Source organism: Macaca mulatta, chromosome 19, assembly GCF_049350105.2.
Source record: "Macaca mulatta isolate MMU2019108-1 chromosome 19, T2T-MMU8v2.0, whole genome shotgun sequence".
NCBI lineage: Eukaryota > Metazoa > Chordata > Mammalia > Primates > Cercopithecidae > Macaca > Macaca mulatta.
This window is the reverse complement of record NC_133424.1, coordinates 9,397,458-9,412,266: the sequence shown is the minus strand read 5'-3', so window position 1 is coordinate 9,412,266 and position 14,809 is coordinate 9,397,458. Positions and strand designations below refer to the sequence as shown.

General features: G+C 53.3%; 1 protein-coding gene across 11 annotated transcripts in view; it reads left to right on the top strand.

The window, feature by feature from the left end:
- MYO1F (myosin IF) overlaps positions 1-14,809 on the top strand; it is a 59,040-nt gene that overhangs the window by 21,771 nt on the left and 22,460 nt on the right. For 4 of the 11 annotated variants that reach the window (XM_028838593.2, XM_077979765.1, XM_077979763.1 and 1 more), the window contains exons 2-14: positions 1,490-1,627; positions 2,532-2,621; positions 2,728-2,822; positions 3,907-3,994; positions 4,117-4,206; positions 5,173-5,304; positions 5,464-5,598; positions 6,642-6,774; positions 6,976-7,172; positions 9,059-9,139; positions 9,254-9,340; positions 11,991-12,077; positions 13,283-13,450. In XM_028838593.2, the coding sequence (XP_028694426.1) occupies positions 1,490-1,627; positions 2,532-2,621; positions 2,728-2,822; positions 3,907-3,994; positions 4,117-4,206; positions 5,173-5,304; positions 5,464-5,598; positions 6,642-6,774; positions 6,976-7,172; positions 9,059-9,139; positions 9,254-9,340; positions 11,991-12,077; positions 13,283-13,450 (1,521 nt within the window). Of the gene's footprint in view, positions 1-1,489; positions 1,628-2,531; positions 2,622-2,727; positions 2,823-3,906; positions 3,995-4,116; positions 4,207-5,172; positions 5,305-5,463; positions 5,599-6,641; positions 6,781-6,975; positions 7,173-9,058; positions 9,140-9,253; positions 9,341-11,990; positions 12,078-13,282; positions 13,453-14,809 lie in introns of all 11 variants that reach the window. The other 7 variants (XM_077979767.1, XM_077979764.1, XM_077979766.1 and 4 more) reach the window with 7 other exon arrangements.

Below are 14,809 nucleotides of genomic sequence, written 5' to 3'. Positions count from 1 at the left end.
TGCACTCCAGCCTGGGCTACAGAGTGAGACTGCGTCTCAAAAAAAAAAAAAAAAACTTTTTTTGTTTGTTTGGTTTTTTGTTTGTTTTTTTGTTTTGTTTGTTTCTTTTTTGAGACAAGAGTTATCCAGGCTGGAGTGTAGTGGCAAAATATCAGCTCACTGCAACCTCCGCATCCTGGGCTCAAGTGATCCTCCCACCTCAGCCTCCAGAGTAGCCAGGACCACAGACACATGTCACCACTCTTGTCTAATTTTTCTATTTTTTGTAGAGATGGGGGTCTCGCTGTGTTGCCCAGGCTGGTCTTGAACTCCTGGCCTCAAGCAGTCCTCACATCTCGGCCTCCCAAAGTACTGGGATTACAGGTTGAGCCATTGCGTCTGGCCCCACTGATCTTTTACTGTCCTCATAGTTTTGCCTTTTCCAGAATATCCTATAGTTGGAATCAGACAGTATATAGCCTTTTCAGATTGCCTTTTTTTTTTTTTTTTTGAGACAGAGTTTAGCTCTTGTTGCCCAGGCTAGAGTGAAATGGCGTGATCTCAGCTCACTACAACCTCCGTCTCCCAGGTTCAAGCGATTCTCCTGCCTCAGCCTCCCGGGTAGCTGGTATTACAGGCATGCACCACCACACCTGGCTAATTTTGTATTTTTAGTAGAGACGGGGTTTCACCATGTTAGCCAGGGTGGTCTCAAACTCCTGACCTCGGATTCACCCAGCTCGGCCTCCCAAAGTGCTGAGATTACAGACGTGAGCCACCACGTCCGGCGTTTTCTTTTAATAGAGACAGGGCCTTGCTATGTTGCCCAGGCTGGTCTCGAACTACTGGCCTCAAGTGATCCTCCTGCCTCAACCTCCCAAAGTGCTGGGATTATAGGCAAGAGCCATTGCACCTGGCGAAAAAAAATTAATTAAAAAAAAGAGAGAGAGAGAGAGAAAGAAAGAGGCCGGGTGCGGTGGCTCACGCCTGTAATCCCAGCACTTTGGGAGCCCGAGGTGGGTGGATCACTTGAGGTCAGGAGTTCCAGACCAGCCTGGCCAACATAGTGAAACCCCGTCTCTATCAAAAATATTAAAAATTAGCTGGGTGCGGTGGTGGGCACCTGTAATCCCAGCTACTCGGGAGGCTGAGGCAGGAGAATCGCTTGAACCCGAGAGGTGGAGATTGCAGTGAGCCGAGATTGCGCCACTGCACTCCAGCCTGAACGACAGAGTAAGACTCTGTCTCAAAATAAATAAATAAATAAAAATTAAAAATAAAAAAAATAAAGAGGGCTGAGGGCTGGATCTGAGGCGGTGCAACTTCTGTCTGGGGCAGGGGACCTGGCTTGGTTGCTGCCAGCCTCTCCTGGAGATGGGGAAGGAGGAATGGAGGTGGAGCTGGGGAGGTGGAGCTGGGGAGGTGGGACAGAACCCAGTTGATGGTATCGGTGAGCCAGGTGCCGCATCCCCGTGCAAGGGCTCACCCCGAACCCCTTCTCACCCCCTAGGGCAGCAAGGAGCGCTTCCACTGGCAGAGCCACAACGTGAAGCAGAGCGGCGTGGATGACATGGTGCTCCTTCCCCAGATCACCGAAGACGCCATTGCCGCCAACCTGCGGAAGCGCTTCATGGACGACTACATCTTCGTACCCTGGGCCAAGGATGGAGGCGGGCAGGCAGGGAAGGAATGAATGGCTGGGCCATGGACGGAGAGGAGGGTGATGGAGCAGAGGGAGGGATGGGCCGGGAGAGCACCAGGTGGTGAGACAGAGGACAGAGTGACAGCAGGGCTCTGGTTGGGGGCAGCTGTGGCTGCCACTGCTCCCTCTGTCCTGGAGAAGCTCAGCCCCAGTGTGTTCCGTTTCCCCCATTCCACATCCAACCCTATTTTTTTTCTTTTCTTTCTTTTTTTTTTTTTTTTTTTTTTTTTTTTTTTAGATGGAATCTTGCTCTGTCGCCCAGGCTGGAGTGCAGTGGCACAATCTCGGCTCACTGCAACCTCTGCCTCCCTGATTCAAACGATTCTCCTGCCTCAGCCTCCCAAGTAGCTGGGATTACAGGCATGAGCCACCATGCCTGGCTAATTTTTTTGTTTTTGTGTTTTGTTTTTGAGACTGAGTGGCTCTTGTTGCCCAGGCTAGCATGCAATGGCACGATCTCAGCTCACTGCAACCTCTGCCTCCCAGGTTCAAGTGATTCTCCTCTCTCAGCCTCCCAAGTAGCCGGGATCACAGGCACGCATCACCATGCTCGGCTAATTTTTTGTATTTTTAGTGGAGACAAGGTTTCACCACGTTGGCCAAGTTCGTCTTGAACTCCTGACCTCAAGTGATCTGCCTGCCTCGGCCTCCCTAAGTGCTGGGATTACAGGCATGAGCCACCGCACCCGGCCAGCCCTGTTTTTTCCAAGAGACTCGAGGTGCATCCAATATCTACATCTCTTCCACCTCCAAGCAATGCAGTTCTGGGAAGCCCTGGGTGGGGACAGGATGAGGGGACAGGGAGGACAAAACCTACCAGTACACTGCACGACCCTTAACCATCCCTCAGACCTACATCGGCTCTGTGCTTATCTCCGTAAACCCCTTCAAGCAGATGCCCTACTTCACCGACCGTGAGATCGACCTCTACCAGGGCGCGGTGAGGCTGGGGCTGGGTGGGAGGCAGAGGCTGGCGCTGGGTGGGAGCCACAGCCCCGAGACCTCTAGCCCCCAGCCCTGGGCTGAGACCTGACCTCCCCCACCAGGCCCAGTATGAGAATCCCCCGCACATCTACGCCCTCACGGACAACATGTACCGGAACATGCTTATCGACTGTGAGAACCAATGTGTCATCATTAGGTATGGACGGGGTTGGGGCGCCACAGACCCTGCTGCCCAGGCCCCCACTGAAACATCATCACTGCCCCCAGGGAGGTTTGCCTGAAACTCCCAATCTGAACACAGCCCTGCTGTCCCTCTCTGCCCTCACCCTGTTTTATTTTCCTTGTCACCATCTGACTCACAATGTATTTTATTGATTCATTCTGCTATTGTCTGTCTGTCCCCTCTAAATGTCACCTCAGGCCAGGTGTGGTGGCTTATGCTTGTAATCCCGGCACTTTGGGAGGCCAAGGCAAGAGGATCTCTTGAGGCCAGGAGTTCAAGACCAGCCTGGGCAACATGGCAACACCCTGTCTCTATAAAAATAAAATAATTAGCCGCGCACTGTGGTGCATGCCTGTAGTCCACAGCTACTCAGGAGGCTGAGGAGGGAGGATTGCTTGAGCCCAGGAGTTCCAGGCAGGAACAGGGGGCTATGATCACACCACTGCACTCCAGCCTGGGCAACAGAATGAGACCCCATCTCAGTCAATCCATCTATACCAGCTCTATGAGAGCAGAGAGAGAGAGAGAGAGAGAGAGAGAGAGAGAGAGAGAGAGAGAGAGAGAGAGTGTGTGTGTGTGTGTGTGTGTGTGTGTGTGTGTGTGTGTGTGTGTGAGAGTCTCAGTCTGTCACCTAGGCCGGAGTGCATGGTGCAACCTCAGCTCACTGCAACGTCCGCCTCCCAGGTTCAAGCAATTCTCCTGCCTCAGCCTCCTGAGTGGCTGGCTGGGATTACAGGCGCCTACCACCATGTCCGGCTAATTTTTGTATTTTAACAGAGTCTGGGTTTCACCATGTTGGCCAGGTTGGTCTCAAACTTTTGACCTCAAGTGATTCTCCCTCCTCAGGCTCCCAAAGTGCTGGGGTTATAGGATTATATGAGCCACCATGCCCGGCTGAAAGCAGAGATTTTATCTGTCTTGTTCATTATGGCATCCCCAGTACCCGGAATACTGGCAGGCACACAGTAGGTGCTTAATGAATAAATAGTCAGGCACTAAAAAGGGCTCTTCCCCCCAACCCCATCCACTGATCATTTATTCCTCCATTCATCCCCAGTGGAGAGAGTGGAGCTGGGAAGACAGTGGCAGCTAAATACATCATGGGCTACATCTCCAAGGTGTCTGGCGGAGGCAACAAGGTCCAGGTGAGACGAGAAAAACAGAAGGATGAGCTGGGTCGCCCTCACCTGCATGGTAGTGCAGCCCCACTCATCTGCACTCCTGCCCCCGTCTGACTTCTTCCCACCCGACCTGCCTCTGCCCCCAGCATGTCAAAGATATCATCCTGCAGTCCAACCCACTGCTCGAGGCTTTCGGCAACGCCAAGACTGTGCGCAACAATAATTCCAGCCGCTTTGTGAGTCTCTGCAGCTCTGCTTGGAGAAGCTGCTCCATCCGTGCTGACCTTTCTACACACACAGCCACACATACACACATCTGCATTGCCAGGACAAGAGCCCATTGGAAACCCAGCAGGAAATACCTGCTCCTGAATGGGAGACTCACTTCCTGCTCATGGTCCATTTCAAAAGGGAGTCCCCCATTGGCAGAACTGTGGAGGCCATGACACCCCTGTGTAACATTCTTAAATGCTCCCTGGCTGCAGCCATGCTACATTGTTCCCATTCACATTTCAGGTCCAATTTAGTCCCTCATTTATTCCTTCTTTCGACAATAGTTCTGGGACTCGTTCTTTGTGTGGGTGCTCTGCTGGGCCCAGTGGAAGACAGGATAGGTAAACAGATCTGAATTCAGGGTCTGATTCTGTCATTGTGAGCTGTGTAGCCTGGGGGAAAAAAATCGATGTAACTTCCTGAGTTTCCTTTGTTTGCTCATCCATAAAATGGGGATGATGTTAATATCCATCTCATAGACTTTAGTATTACACCTGCACATGCACATGGTTTACTAAATTCCATACCCTTGGACTGGGTACGGGGGGGCTCACGCCTGAAATCCCTGCACTTTGGGAGGCTGGGACAGGTGGATCACTTGAGGTCTGGAGTTCAAGACCAGCCTGACCAACATGATGAAACCCTGTCTCTACCAAAACTACAAAAATTAGCTGGGCGTGGTGGCAGGCACCTGTAGTCCCAGCTACTCAGCGGGCTGAGGCAGGAGAATCACTTGAACCCAGGAAGTGGATGTTGCAGTGAGCCGAGATAGCGCCACTGCACCCCAGCCTGGGCAACAGAGTGAGACTCTGTCCAAAAAAAAAAAAGGAAGAAGGGAAGAGAGGCAAGGCTCATAAGACCCATCCCTAATCCTTCCCCAACCTGCACCCCAGGATGCTGGGGTGCTGACATGGTTCTCTCAAATTCAGGGCAAGTACTTTGAGATCCAGTTCAGCCGAGGTGGGGAGCCGGATGGGGGCAAGATCTCCAACTTCTTGCTGGAGAAGTCCCGCGTGGTCATGCAGAATGAAAATGAGAGGAACTTCCACATCTACTACCAGGTGCAGGGAAGAGGCTGGGGGAGAGTGAGCCCCACCTGGAGCCCAGCAGGGTGGACAATGGAAAAGTACATGCTTGGGAGGGCATGGCAGGGCAGATGGGGGGATCACAGGGGCTGAGCCAGGCAAGCACCAGATGCATGAACATTGCACACACTCCAGCTGCTGGAAGGGGCCTCCCAGGAGCAAAGGCAGAACCTGGGCCTCATGACACCAGACTACTATTACTACCTCAACCAATCGGACACCTACCAGGTGGACGGCACCGACGACAGAAGTGACTTTGGTGAGACTCTGGTGAGCACCGGCCTCCACCCCAGTCCCCAGCCAGGCAGACCTCAGCCCCAGAAACTCCCCTGAGTTACAAATTAGGAAAACGAAGCCCAGCCCAGGCACAGTGGCTCACGCCTGTAATCCCAGCACTTTGGGAGGCCGAGGCAGGCAGATGACTTAAAGTCAGGAGTTTGAGACCGGCCTGGCCAACGTGGTTAAACCCCGTCTCTACTTAAAATACAAAAATTAGCCGGGCATGATGGTGCGTGACTGTAATCCCAGCTACTGGGGAGGCAGAGGCAGGAGAATTGCTGGAAACCAGGAGGCAGAAGTTGCAGTGAGCCGACATCACAACACTGCACTCCAGCCTGAGCAACAGAGTGAGACTCCATCTCAAAAACCAAAAAAAGACCAGGCGCGGTGGCTCATGCCTGTAATCCCAGCACTTTGGGAGGCCGAGGCAGGTGGATTACCTGAGGTCAGGAGTTCGAGACCAGCCTGGCCAACATAGTGAAACCCCGTCTCTACTAAGAATACAAAAATTAGCCAGGCGTGATGGCATGTGCCTGTAGTCCCAGCTACTCAGGCGGCTGAGGCAGGAGAATCGCTTAAACCCAGGAGGTGGAGGTTGCAGTGAGCCAAGATAGCGCCACTGCACTCCTACCTGGGTGAAAGAGTGAGACTCTTTAAAAAATAAAATAGGAAACCAAAGCCTAGGCCAGACATGGTGCTCACACCTGTAATCCCAGGTATTCGGGAGGCTGAGGCAGGAAAATTGCTTGAATCCGGGATGAGGAGGTTGTAGTGAGCCAAGATCACGCCACTGCACTCCAGCCTGGGCAACAGAGGGAGACTCTGTCTCAAAAATAAAAAATATAATAAAAAACAAAGACCAGAGAGGTGCAGGCACTTGCCCAAGGTCACGCAGCAAGTGATTGAAAGGGGCAGGACGGGGACCCAAGGGTGCTTACTCCCTGAGTCCGTGCTGTGGCCCCTCAAGCCTGCCCCTGGAGGCAGGTTGGAGGCCGGGATTCGCAGCACAGTTTCTTATCCCGTTGCACCCACAGAGCGCCATGCAGGTCATTGGGATCCCGCCCAGCATCCAGCAGCTGGTCCTGCAGCTGGTGGCGGGGATCTTGCACCTAGGGAACATCAGTTTCTGTGAAGACGGGAATTACGCCCGAGTGGAGAGTGTGGACCGTGAGTGTGGGTGTCAGGGAGGGCGGGATGGAGGCCTGTGGGTGTGTGAACTGCGTCCTCCCAGCTCTGCCCCCAGGAAGCTGAGAGCCCACGGGGACAACGTCGGTGTCACTGGCAAGATGGGGATAATAGGAGGCCCATGCAGGAGGCACAAGAGCCCAACCAACTGTCCCGTTTTTGCCCTGACCTTTGCCCCGGTAGTCCTGGCCTTTCCCGCCTACCTGCTGGGCATTGACAGTGGGCGACTGCAGGAGAAGCTGACCAGCCGCAAGATGGACAGCCGCTGGGGCGGGCGCAGTGAGTCCATCGATGTGACCCTCAACGTGGAGCAGGCAGCCTACACCCGCGACGCCCTGGCCAAGGGGCTCTATGCCCGCCTCTTCGACTTCCTCGTGGAGGCGAGTGGGGCTGGGGCTGGAGGGCAGAGTGGGCGCTCTGGGGTCACAAACATTTATGGAGGCCAAGTGCAGTGGCTCACGCCTGCGATCCCAATGCTTTGGGTGGCCGAGGTGGGAGCATCGTTTGAGGCCAGAAGTTCAAGACTAGCCTGGGTGGCTGGGCTCGGTGGCTCACGCCTGTAATCCCAGCACTTTGGGAGGCTGAGGTGGGCGGATCTCCTGAGGTCGGGAGTTCGAGACCAGCCTGACCAACATGGAGAAACCCCGTCTCTACTAAAAATACAAAATTAGCCGGGCGTGGTGGCACATGCCTGTAATCCCAGCTACTCCGGAGGCTGAGGCAGGAGAATTGCTTGAACCCGGGAGGTAGAGGTTGCCGTGAGCCGAGACCGTGCCATTGCACTCCAGCCTAGGCAACAAGAGCAAAACTCTGTCTAAAAAAAAAAAAAGAGAGAGAGAGAAAAAAAGACTAGCCTGGGCAACATAGCAAGACCCCACCTCTACAGAAATTTCCAGTTAGTTGGGTGTGGTGGTGTGCACTTGTGGTTCCATCTACTCAGGAGGCTGAAGTTGGGGGATCGTTTGAACCCAGAAGGTCAGGGCTGCAGTGAGCTATGATTGCACTGTTGCACTCCAGGCTAGGTGACAGAGCAAGACTCTGTCTCTAAAAAAAAAAACACCTTGGCCAGATGTAGTGGCTCATGCCTGTAATCCCAGCACTTTGGGAGGCTGAGGCAGGTGGATCACTTGAGGTCTGGAGTTCAAGACCAGCCTGGCCAACATGGTGAAACCCTGTCTCTACTAAAAATTACCCAGGAGTCGTGGCACATGCCTTACATGCCTTTAATCCCAGCTACTTGGGAGGATGAGGCAGGAGAATCACTTGAACCCGGGAGGTGGAAGTTGCAGTGAGCTGAGATCATGCCATTGCACTCCAGCCTGGGCAACGGAGCGAGACTCTGTCTCAAAATAAATAAATAAACAAAATAAAATAAAATAAAATAAAAACTTTTTTAATGTATGGAGTCAGCCTGGGCAACAGGGCGAAACCCTTTCTCTACAAAAATACAAAAATTAGCTGGGCACGGTGGCTGGTGCCTGTAATGCCGGCTATTCAGGAGGCTGAGGTGGAAGAATCCCTGACCCCGGGAAGTTGAGACTGTAGTGAGCCATGATCAAGCCACTGCACTCCAGTCTGGGCAACAGACTGAGACATTATCTCAAAATAAAAAATAAAAATAAATAAAGTATAAAATGTATGGCCAGGCACAGTGGTTCATGCCTGTAATCCCAGCACTTTGGGAGGTCAAGGTGGGCAGATCACCCGAGGTCAAGAGTTTGAGATCAGCCCTGGCCAACATGGCAAAACCCCGTCTCTACTAAAAATATGAGAATTAGCCAGGTGTGGTGACGCATGCCTGTAATCCCAGCTACTTGGGAGGCTGAGGCAGAAGAATCTCTTGAATCCTGGAGGCGGAGGTTGCAGTGAGGCGAGATTGCGCCACTGGCTTTCCAGCCTGGGCAACAGAGTGAGACTCCACCTCAAAAAAAAAAAAAGAAAAGAAAAAGCCCCATAAAGTAGTTGCTATTATCAACCCGTTTTAAAGATAAGAAAATAGAGGTGCAGAGAGGTTCAGGGGCAGAGTGAGCTCCGGAGCCACAGACCCTGATGCACTGACACTTGGGTTTCTCCTCTGAGTGACTGACTGGGGAGTGGGGAGACCATATACAGAGCCAGGAAGGGCAGAGCTAAAGAGGGCTGGAGGGAAATTGGCATGAGGGGACATCACCCATGAAGTTGGCTAGGCGTGTGTCTAAGGAGTGGTGGGCGGGGGCTTCAGATCTGACCGACGCCCACTGACCTCCTGTCTCCACCCACACCACAGGCCATCAACCGTGCTATGCAAAAACCCCAGGAAGAGTACAGCATCGGTGTGCTGGACATTTATGGCTTCGAGATCTTCCAGGTAAGGCCCCCTGCCTCCAGCCCACATCCTGTCCTCCCTGGGGCAGCTCGGGGTGGCCACAAGAACTTCTAGCACCAGGACATTGAGGGAAGGACCCTTTTCCTCCTTCTGCAGAAAAATGGCTTCGAGCAGTTTTGCATCAACTTCGTCAACGAGAAGCTGCAGCAAATCTTTATCGAACTCACCCTGAAGGCCGAGCAGGTGGGCAGCCAAGCGGCCAGGGATGGAGGACCGTGAGGTGGGGGTGGGGTGGAAGGACCATGAGGATCCCTTAGCAACTAGGGGACACCTCAGCCCTCCCCACCACATTCTCACCTCTCTGTGCCAACCTGCCCAGGCTCCATAGTGACACTTCCTTCTGCCTCTAAAGCTTTGGGAAGGACCGTGCCTCTTAGTTCATTCATTCAGCAATTATTTATTGAGCACCTGTTGTGTGCCAGGTACTGTTTAGGGTGCTTGGAGACACAGCCATGAACAATAAGGCAATAGTCCCTGCTGTCTGCATTTAGCCCCTCCCCCAGAAGCAGAGCCTGAGGCAAGGATTCAGGGACAAATGGTTTTTCTGGGAGGCAATCCCAGGAAGCTCCAAGAGGAGACAGAGGAAGAGAGTCAGGGATTTTTTTTTTTTTTTTTTTTTTTTTTTTGAGACAGAGTCTCGTTCTGTCGCCCAGGCTGGAGTGCAGTGGCATGATCTCAGCTCACTGCAACCTCTGCCTCCAGGGTGCAAGTGATTCTCCTGCCTCAGCCTCCCAAGCTGGGACTACAGGCACCCGCCACCATGCCCAGCTAATTTTTGTATTTTTAGTAGAGACAGGGTTTCACCATATTGGCCAGGCTGGTCTCAAACTCCTGACCTCATGATCCACCCACCTCAGCCTCCCAAAGTGCTGGGATTACAGGTATCAGCCACCATGCGCGGCCTTTTTTTTTTTTTTTTTTTTTTTTTTTTTTTTTTGAGACAGGATCTCGCTCTGTTGTCCAAGCTGGAGTGCAGTGGTGTGATCACAGGTCACTGCAGTCTACACCTCCTGGGCTCAAACAATCCTCCCATTTCAGCCTCTCAAGTAGCTGGGACCACAGGCACACACCATCATGCCTGGCTAATATTTTAAAACTTCTTTGTAGAGTCAATGTTTCACTTTGTTGCCCAGATTGGTCTTGATCTCCTGGCCTCAAACAATCCTCCTGCCTTGGCCTGCCAAAGTGCTGGGACTACAGGCATGAGTTAACATGCCCAGCTCTGAGACAGGGATTTTTTTTTTTTTTTGAGACTGAGTCTGGCTCTGTCGCCCAGGCTGGAGTGCAGTGGCCGGATCTCAGCTCACTGCAAGCTCCGCCTCCCGGGTTTACGCCATTCTCCTGCCTCAGCCTCCGGAGTAGCTGGGACCACAGGCGCCCGCCACCTCGCCCGGCTAGTTTTTTGTATTTTTTAGTAGAGACGGGGTTTCACCGTGTTAGCCAGGATGGTCTCGATCTCCTGACCTTGTGATCCGCCCGTCTCAGCCTCCCAAAGTGCTGGGATTACAGGCTTGAGCCACCGTGCCCGGCTGAGACAGGGATTTTTTTAAAAGAGAGAGAGAGGCCGGGCGCAGTGGCTCACGCCTGTAATCCCAGCACTTTGGGAGGCTGGGGCGGGTGGATCACCTGAGGTCAGGAGTTTGAGACCAGCCTGGCCAACATGGTGAAACCCCGTCTCTGCTAAAAATATAAGACTTAGCCGGGCGTGGTGGTGGGGACCTGTAATCCCAGCTACTCAGGAGGCTGAGGCAGGAGAATCACTTGAACCCAGGAGGCAGAGGTTGCACTGAGCTGAGACTGCGCCACTGCACTCCAGCCTAGGCAACAGAATGAGACCCTGTCTCAAAATAAATAAATAAATAAATAAATAAAAATAAAAATAAAAATAAAAAAAAGAAAAGAAAAGGAAAAAAAGAGAGACAGACCGAGCCAGACACAATCACTCACACCTATAGCCCCAGCTATCTAGGAGGCTGAGGTAAGAGGATCGCTTGAGCCTGGGGGTTCAAAGCCAGCCTGGACAACATAGTGAGACCCCATCTCTACAAAAAACATAAAAATTAGCCAGGTGTGGTGGTGTGCTCCCGAGATCCCAGCTACTCAGAAGGCTAAGATGAGAGGATCACTTGAGCCCTGGAGGTCAAAGTTGCAGTGAGCTAGAATCGCATCACTGAGCTCTAGCCTGGGTAACAGCAAAACCTGGTCTCAAAAAAAAAAAAAAAAAAAAAAAAAAGCAAGCTGCGTGCAGTGGCTCATGCCTGTATGCCTGTAATCCCGGCACTTTGGGAGGCCGAGGTGGGAGACCAGCCTGACCAACATGGAAAAACCCCATCTCTACTAAAAATACAAAATTAGCCAGGCGTGGCAGCACAAGCCGGTAATCCCAGCTTCTCAGAAGGCTGAGGCAGGAGAATCCCTTCAGGCAGAGGCAGAGGTTGCGATGAGGCAAGATCGTGCCATTGCACTCCAGCCTGGGCAACAAGAGCGAAACTCCATCTCAAAAAAAAAGAGCCCAAATAGGACACTAATGAGCAAGTTATGCTGTGGACAACCAGTGTGCAACTGCACTGGGACTCGAGGAGGCTTCATGGAGCACACAGAGAAGCGAGGGAGCTGGGGTATTTATCTACCCGCTCCTGTTGATTATTGGTCAAGGACTCCCAGAACCAAATATAATTCCCTGGCACTTCCAGCCTTGCTCACACAGGAGTGATGGGCTTTGTTACCAGAGACAGTCCTAAGTGATAAGATGGAGAAGAGGAGAGGACATGGGGAGAAGGGTGGCCACACATTTCTCACTGCCCCCCCCGCCCACCCTCTTTTCCATCCCCAGGAGGAGTACGTACAGGAAGGCATCCGCTGGACTCCAATCCAGTACTTCAACAACAAGGTCGTCTGTGACCTCATCGAAAACAAGCTGGTGAGGGCTGGGTCAACTTTCGCGGGGGCGTCTCACTGGGCCCCTAAGCTGAGTCTGGAAGATGGGGGGAGGGACAAGGATGTTATGGCATCCTCAGGCCCTTCTCCACGCTACACTCAGGCCTTCCAGCAGACAGAACACAACCAAAATGTCCCTTCCGCCCCTCATCCATTCATTCCGCCTACTTGTCCACCTGTCGCTTAATCATTCAATAAACACTGCCCCGGAAACCCCAGCTCAGAGTCAGAGTCAAATTTGCAGATTCCATGCCGGGCACGGTGGCTCACACCTGTAATCCCAGCACTTTGGGAGGCCCAGGCGGGCGGATCACCTAAGGTCGGGAGTTGGAGACCAGCCTGACCAACATGGTGAAAACCCGTCTCTACTAAAAATACAAAAAATTATCCAGGCATGGTGGTGGGCGCCTGTAATCCCAGCTACCCGGGAGGCTGAGGTGGATCACTTGAGCCCAGGAAGTCGAGGGTGCAGTGAGCTATGATTGCGCCACCACACTCCAGTCTGAGGAACAGAACAAGACCCTGTCTCAAAAAAATTAAATTTAAAAAGTATTTAGGCTGGGCACGGTGGCTCATGCCTGTAATCCCAGCACTTTGGGAGGCCAAGGCAGGTGGATCACCTGAGGCCAGGAGATCGAAACTAGCCTGGCCAAAATGGTGAAACGCCATCTCTACTAAAAAATACAAAAGTTAGCCTGGCATGGTGGCAGCACGCCTGTAATCCCAGCTACTCCGGAGGCTGAAGCAGGAGAATCACGAACCTGGGAGATGGAGGCTGCAGTGAGCTGAGATCATACCACTGCACTCCAGCCTGGGCAACAGAACAAGACTCCGTCTCTAAATAAATAAATAAGTAAATAAACAAACAAACAAATAAATAAGGCAGGTCCCCCTACCAAGGGATTCTAGTCTGAGACCTGAATCTCTTGAGGGGCCCCCAGCCACTTCTCCACCCCAGCGAGCTTCCACAGCAGCCCCACACACCCCTGCCCCCCTATCCCTTCCATCCCCGACCCCTGCAATGCCTTTTGTGCTTGTATTTGGAAGCCCCTGGTGCCCTCCCCGCCTCCAAAGCTCTAGCTCCCTCTACTCCTCCACCCCCGCCCTTCCCTAATCTCCACACTGATGAGCCATGGGGAGGCAAGGCAGACCAAACTGAACCGCTGCTGGCTCCCCCTCGCCCCACAGAGCCCCCCAGGCATCATGAGCGTCTTGGACGACGTGTGTGCCACCATGCACGCCACGGGCGGGGGAGCAGACCAGACACTGCTGCAGAAGTTGCAGGCGGCCGTGGGCACCCACGAGCATTTCAACAGCTGGAGCGCCGGCTTCGTCATCCACCACTACGCTGGCAAGGTGTGCCCCTGGCCCCTACCCCACCCTGTGCCACCTCGCAGAACCCCAGGGCTCCGGGCTGTAGCCCCCACCCTCCAGCACGCAGGCTGGAGCGAGCCTGCTAGGACCCTCATCCAGAGCTGTAGAATTCCACCGTCCCCCTGCTTCAATCCACCCCCTACTAACCAGAACTACAGACCCTTCCAGCTGACCCCCCAGGAACTCTCTAAGCCCCAAACTTGCCTGGACCCCACCAGCACCACGACCACCACTACCACCGTGTTCCCTGGGCCAGGGCTGCAGAAACCCGATGGCCTCTGATCCAGGCAACAGCTTCCCTTACACATCAACTCCCTAACAGAGGGAACAGAAATCCCCCCCGATTAACACCAGCTTGAGTACCAGACCGCCTGTGCTCCCAGATAAGCCCCAGTGTAAATCATAACCCCCTGACTAGGACACAGCCCCCCACTTTCTGATCCCAATTTGGAGAGGAAATCCCCAAAGCCCCCAGGTCCCTTCTGTGAGCCACCAGCCTTCAAAATGTGCTGACGCCCTCCTACAGACCCCTATCCCAGGCTACAGAAATCCACTGGCCTCCAGCCATGCCTGCAGCCCCGCTCTCCAGCGGACAGGACTGTAGACTCTCGGGCAGTGATCTGAGGATCTCACAACATGAGAGCAGAAGTTCCTAGGATTGCCCCTAAAATGGGCTGGAGAGGCTGGGAGTGGCAGCTCACACCTGTAATCCCAGCACTTTGCGAGGCCAAGACGGGTGAATCACCTGAGGTCAGGAGTTCAAGACCAGCCTGGCCAATATGGTGAAACCCCATCTCTACTAAAAATACAAAAATCAGCTGGGCGTGGTGGTGGGCGCCTGTAATCCCAGCTACTTGGGAGGCTGAGGCAGGGGAATCACTTGAACCCAGGAGGCTGAGGTTGTAGTGAACCAAGATTGTGCCACAGCATGCCAGCCTGGTTACAAAAGCCCTGCTCGGAACTACAGAGAGCCCCAACCAACCTTTGGTAGCAGCTCCAACCCCCAATCCTGGCTGAAGTCCCCTCGCAGGGATCCCTGAGGTAGGGCTGTTATCCTGACACAGGCCCCCCACACTGGCCCCTGACTGACCAGGTCACAGATACCTAATCTAACCTCTGACTCCCAGGGGCCCCCCACCCAGGCTGCAACCCCTCACCCACCAATCTGAGCTATAACTTTCACTGCCACGTGGCCTCTGATGCAAACTGCAGCTCTCTCCCGGCTCATTTAGGTTGTAACCCCCACCTCCCCTTACCTCTGACCTGGGATACAGCTACGATCCTCTAACCTCAACTTGAATATCAGCCCTCCAGGGAGCCCACCCCCATCCCCTATTCTGA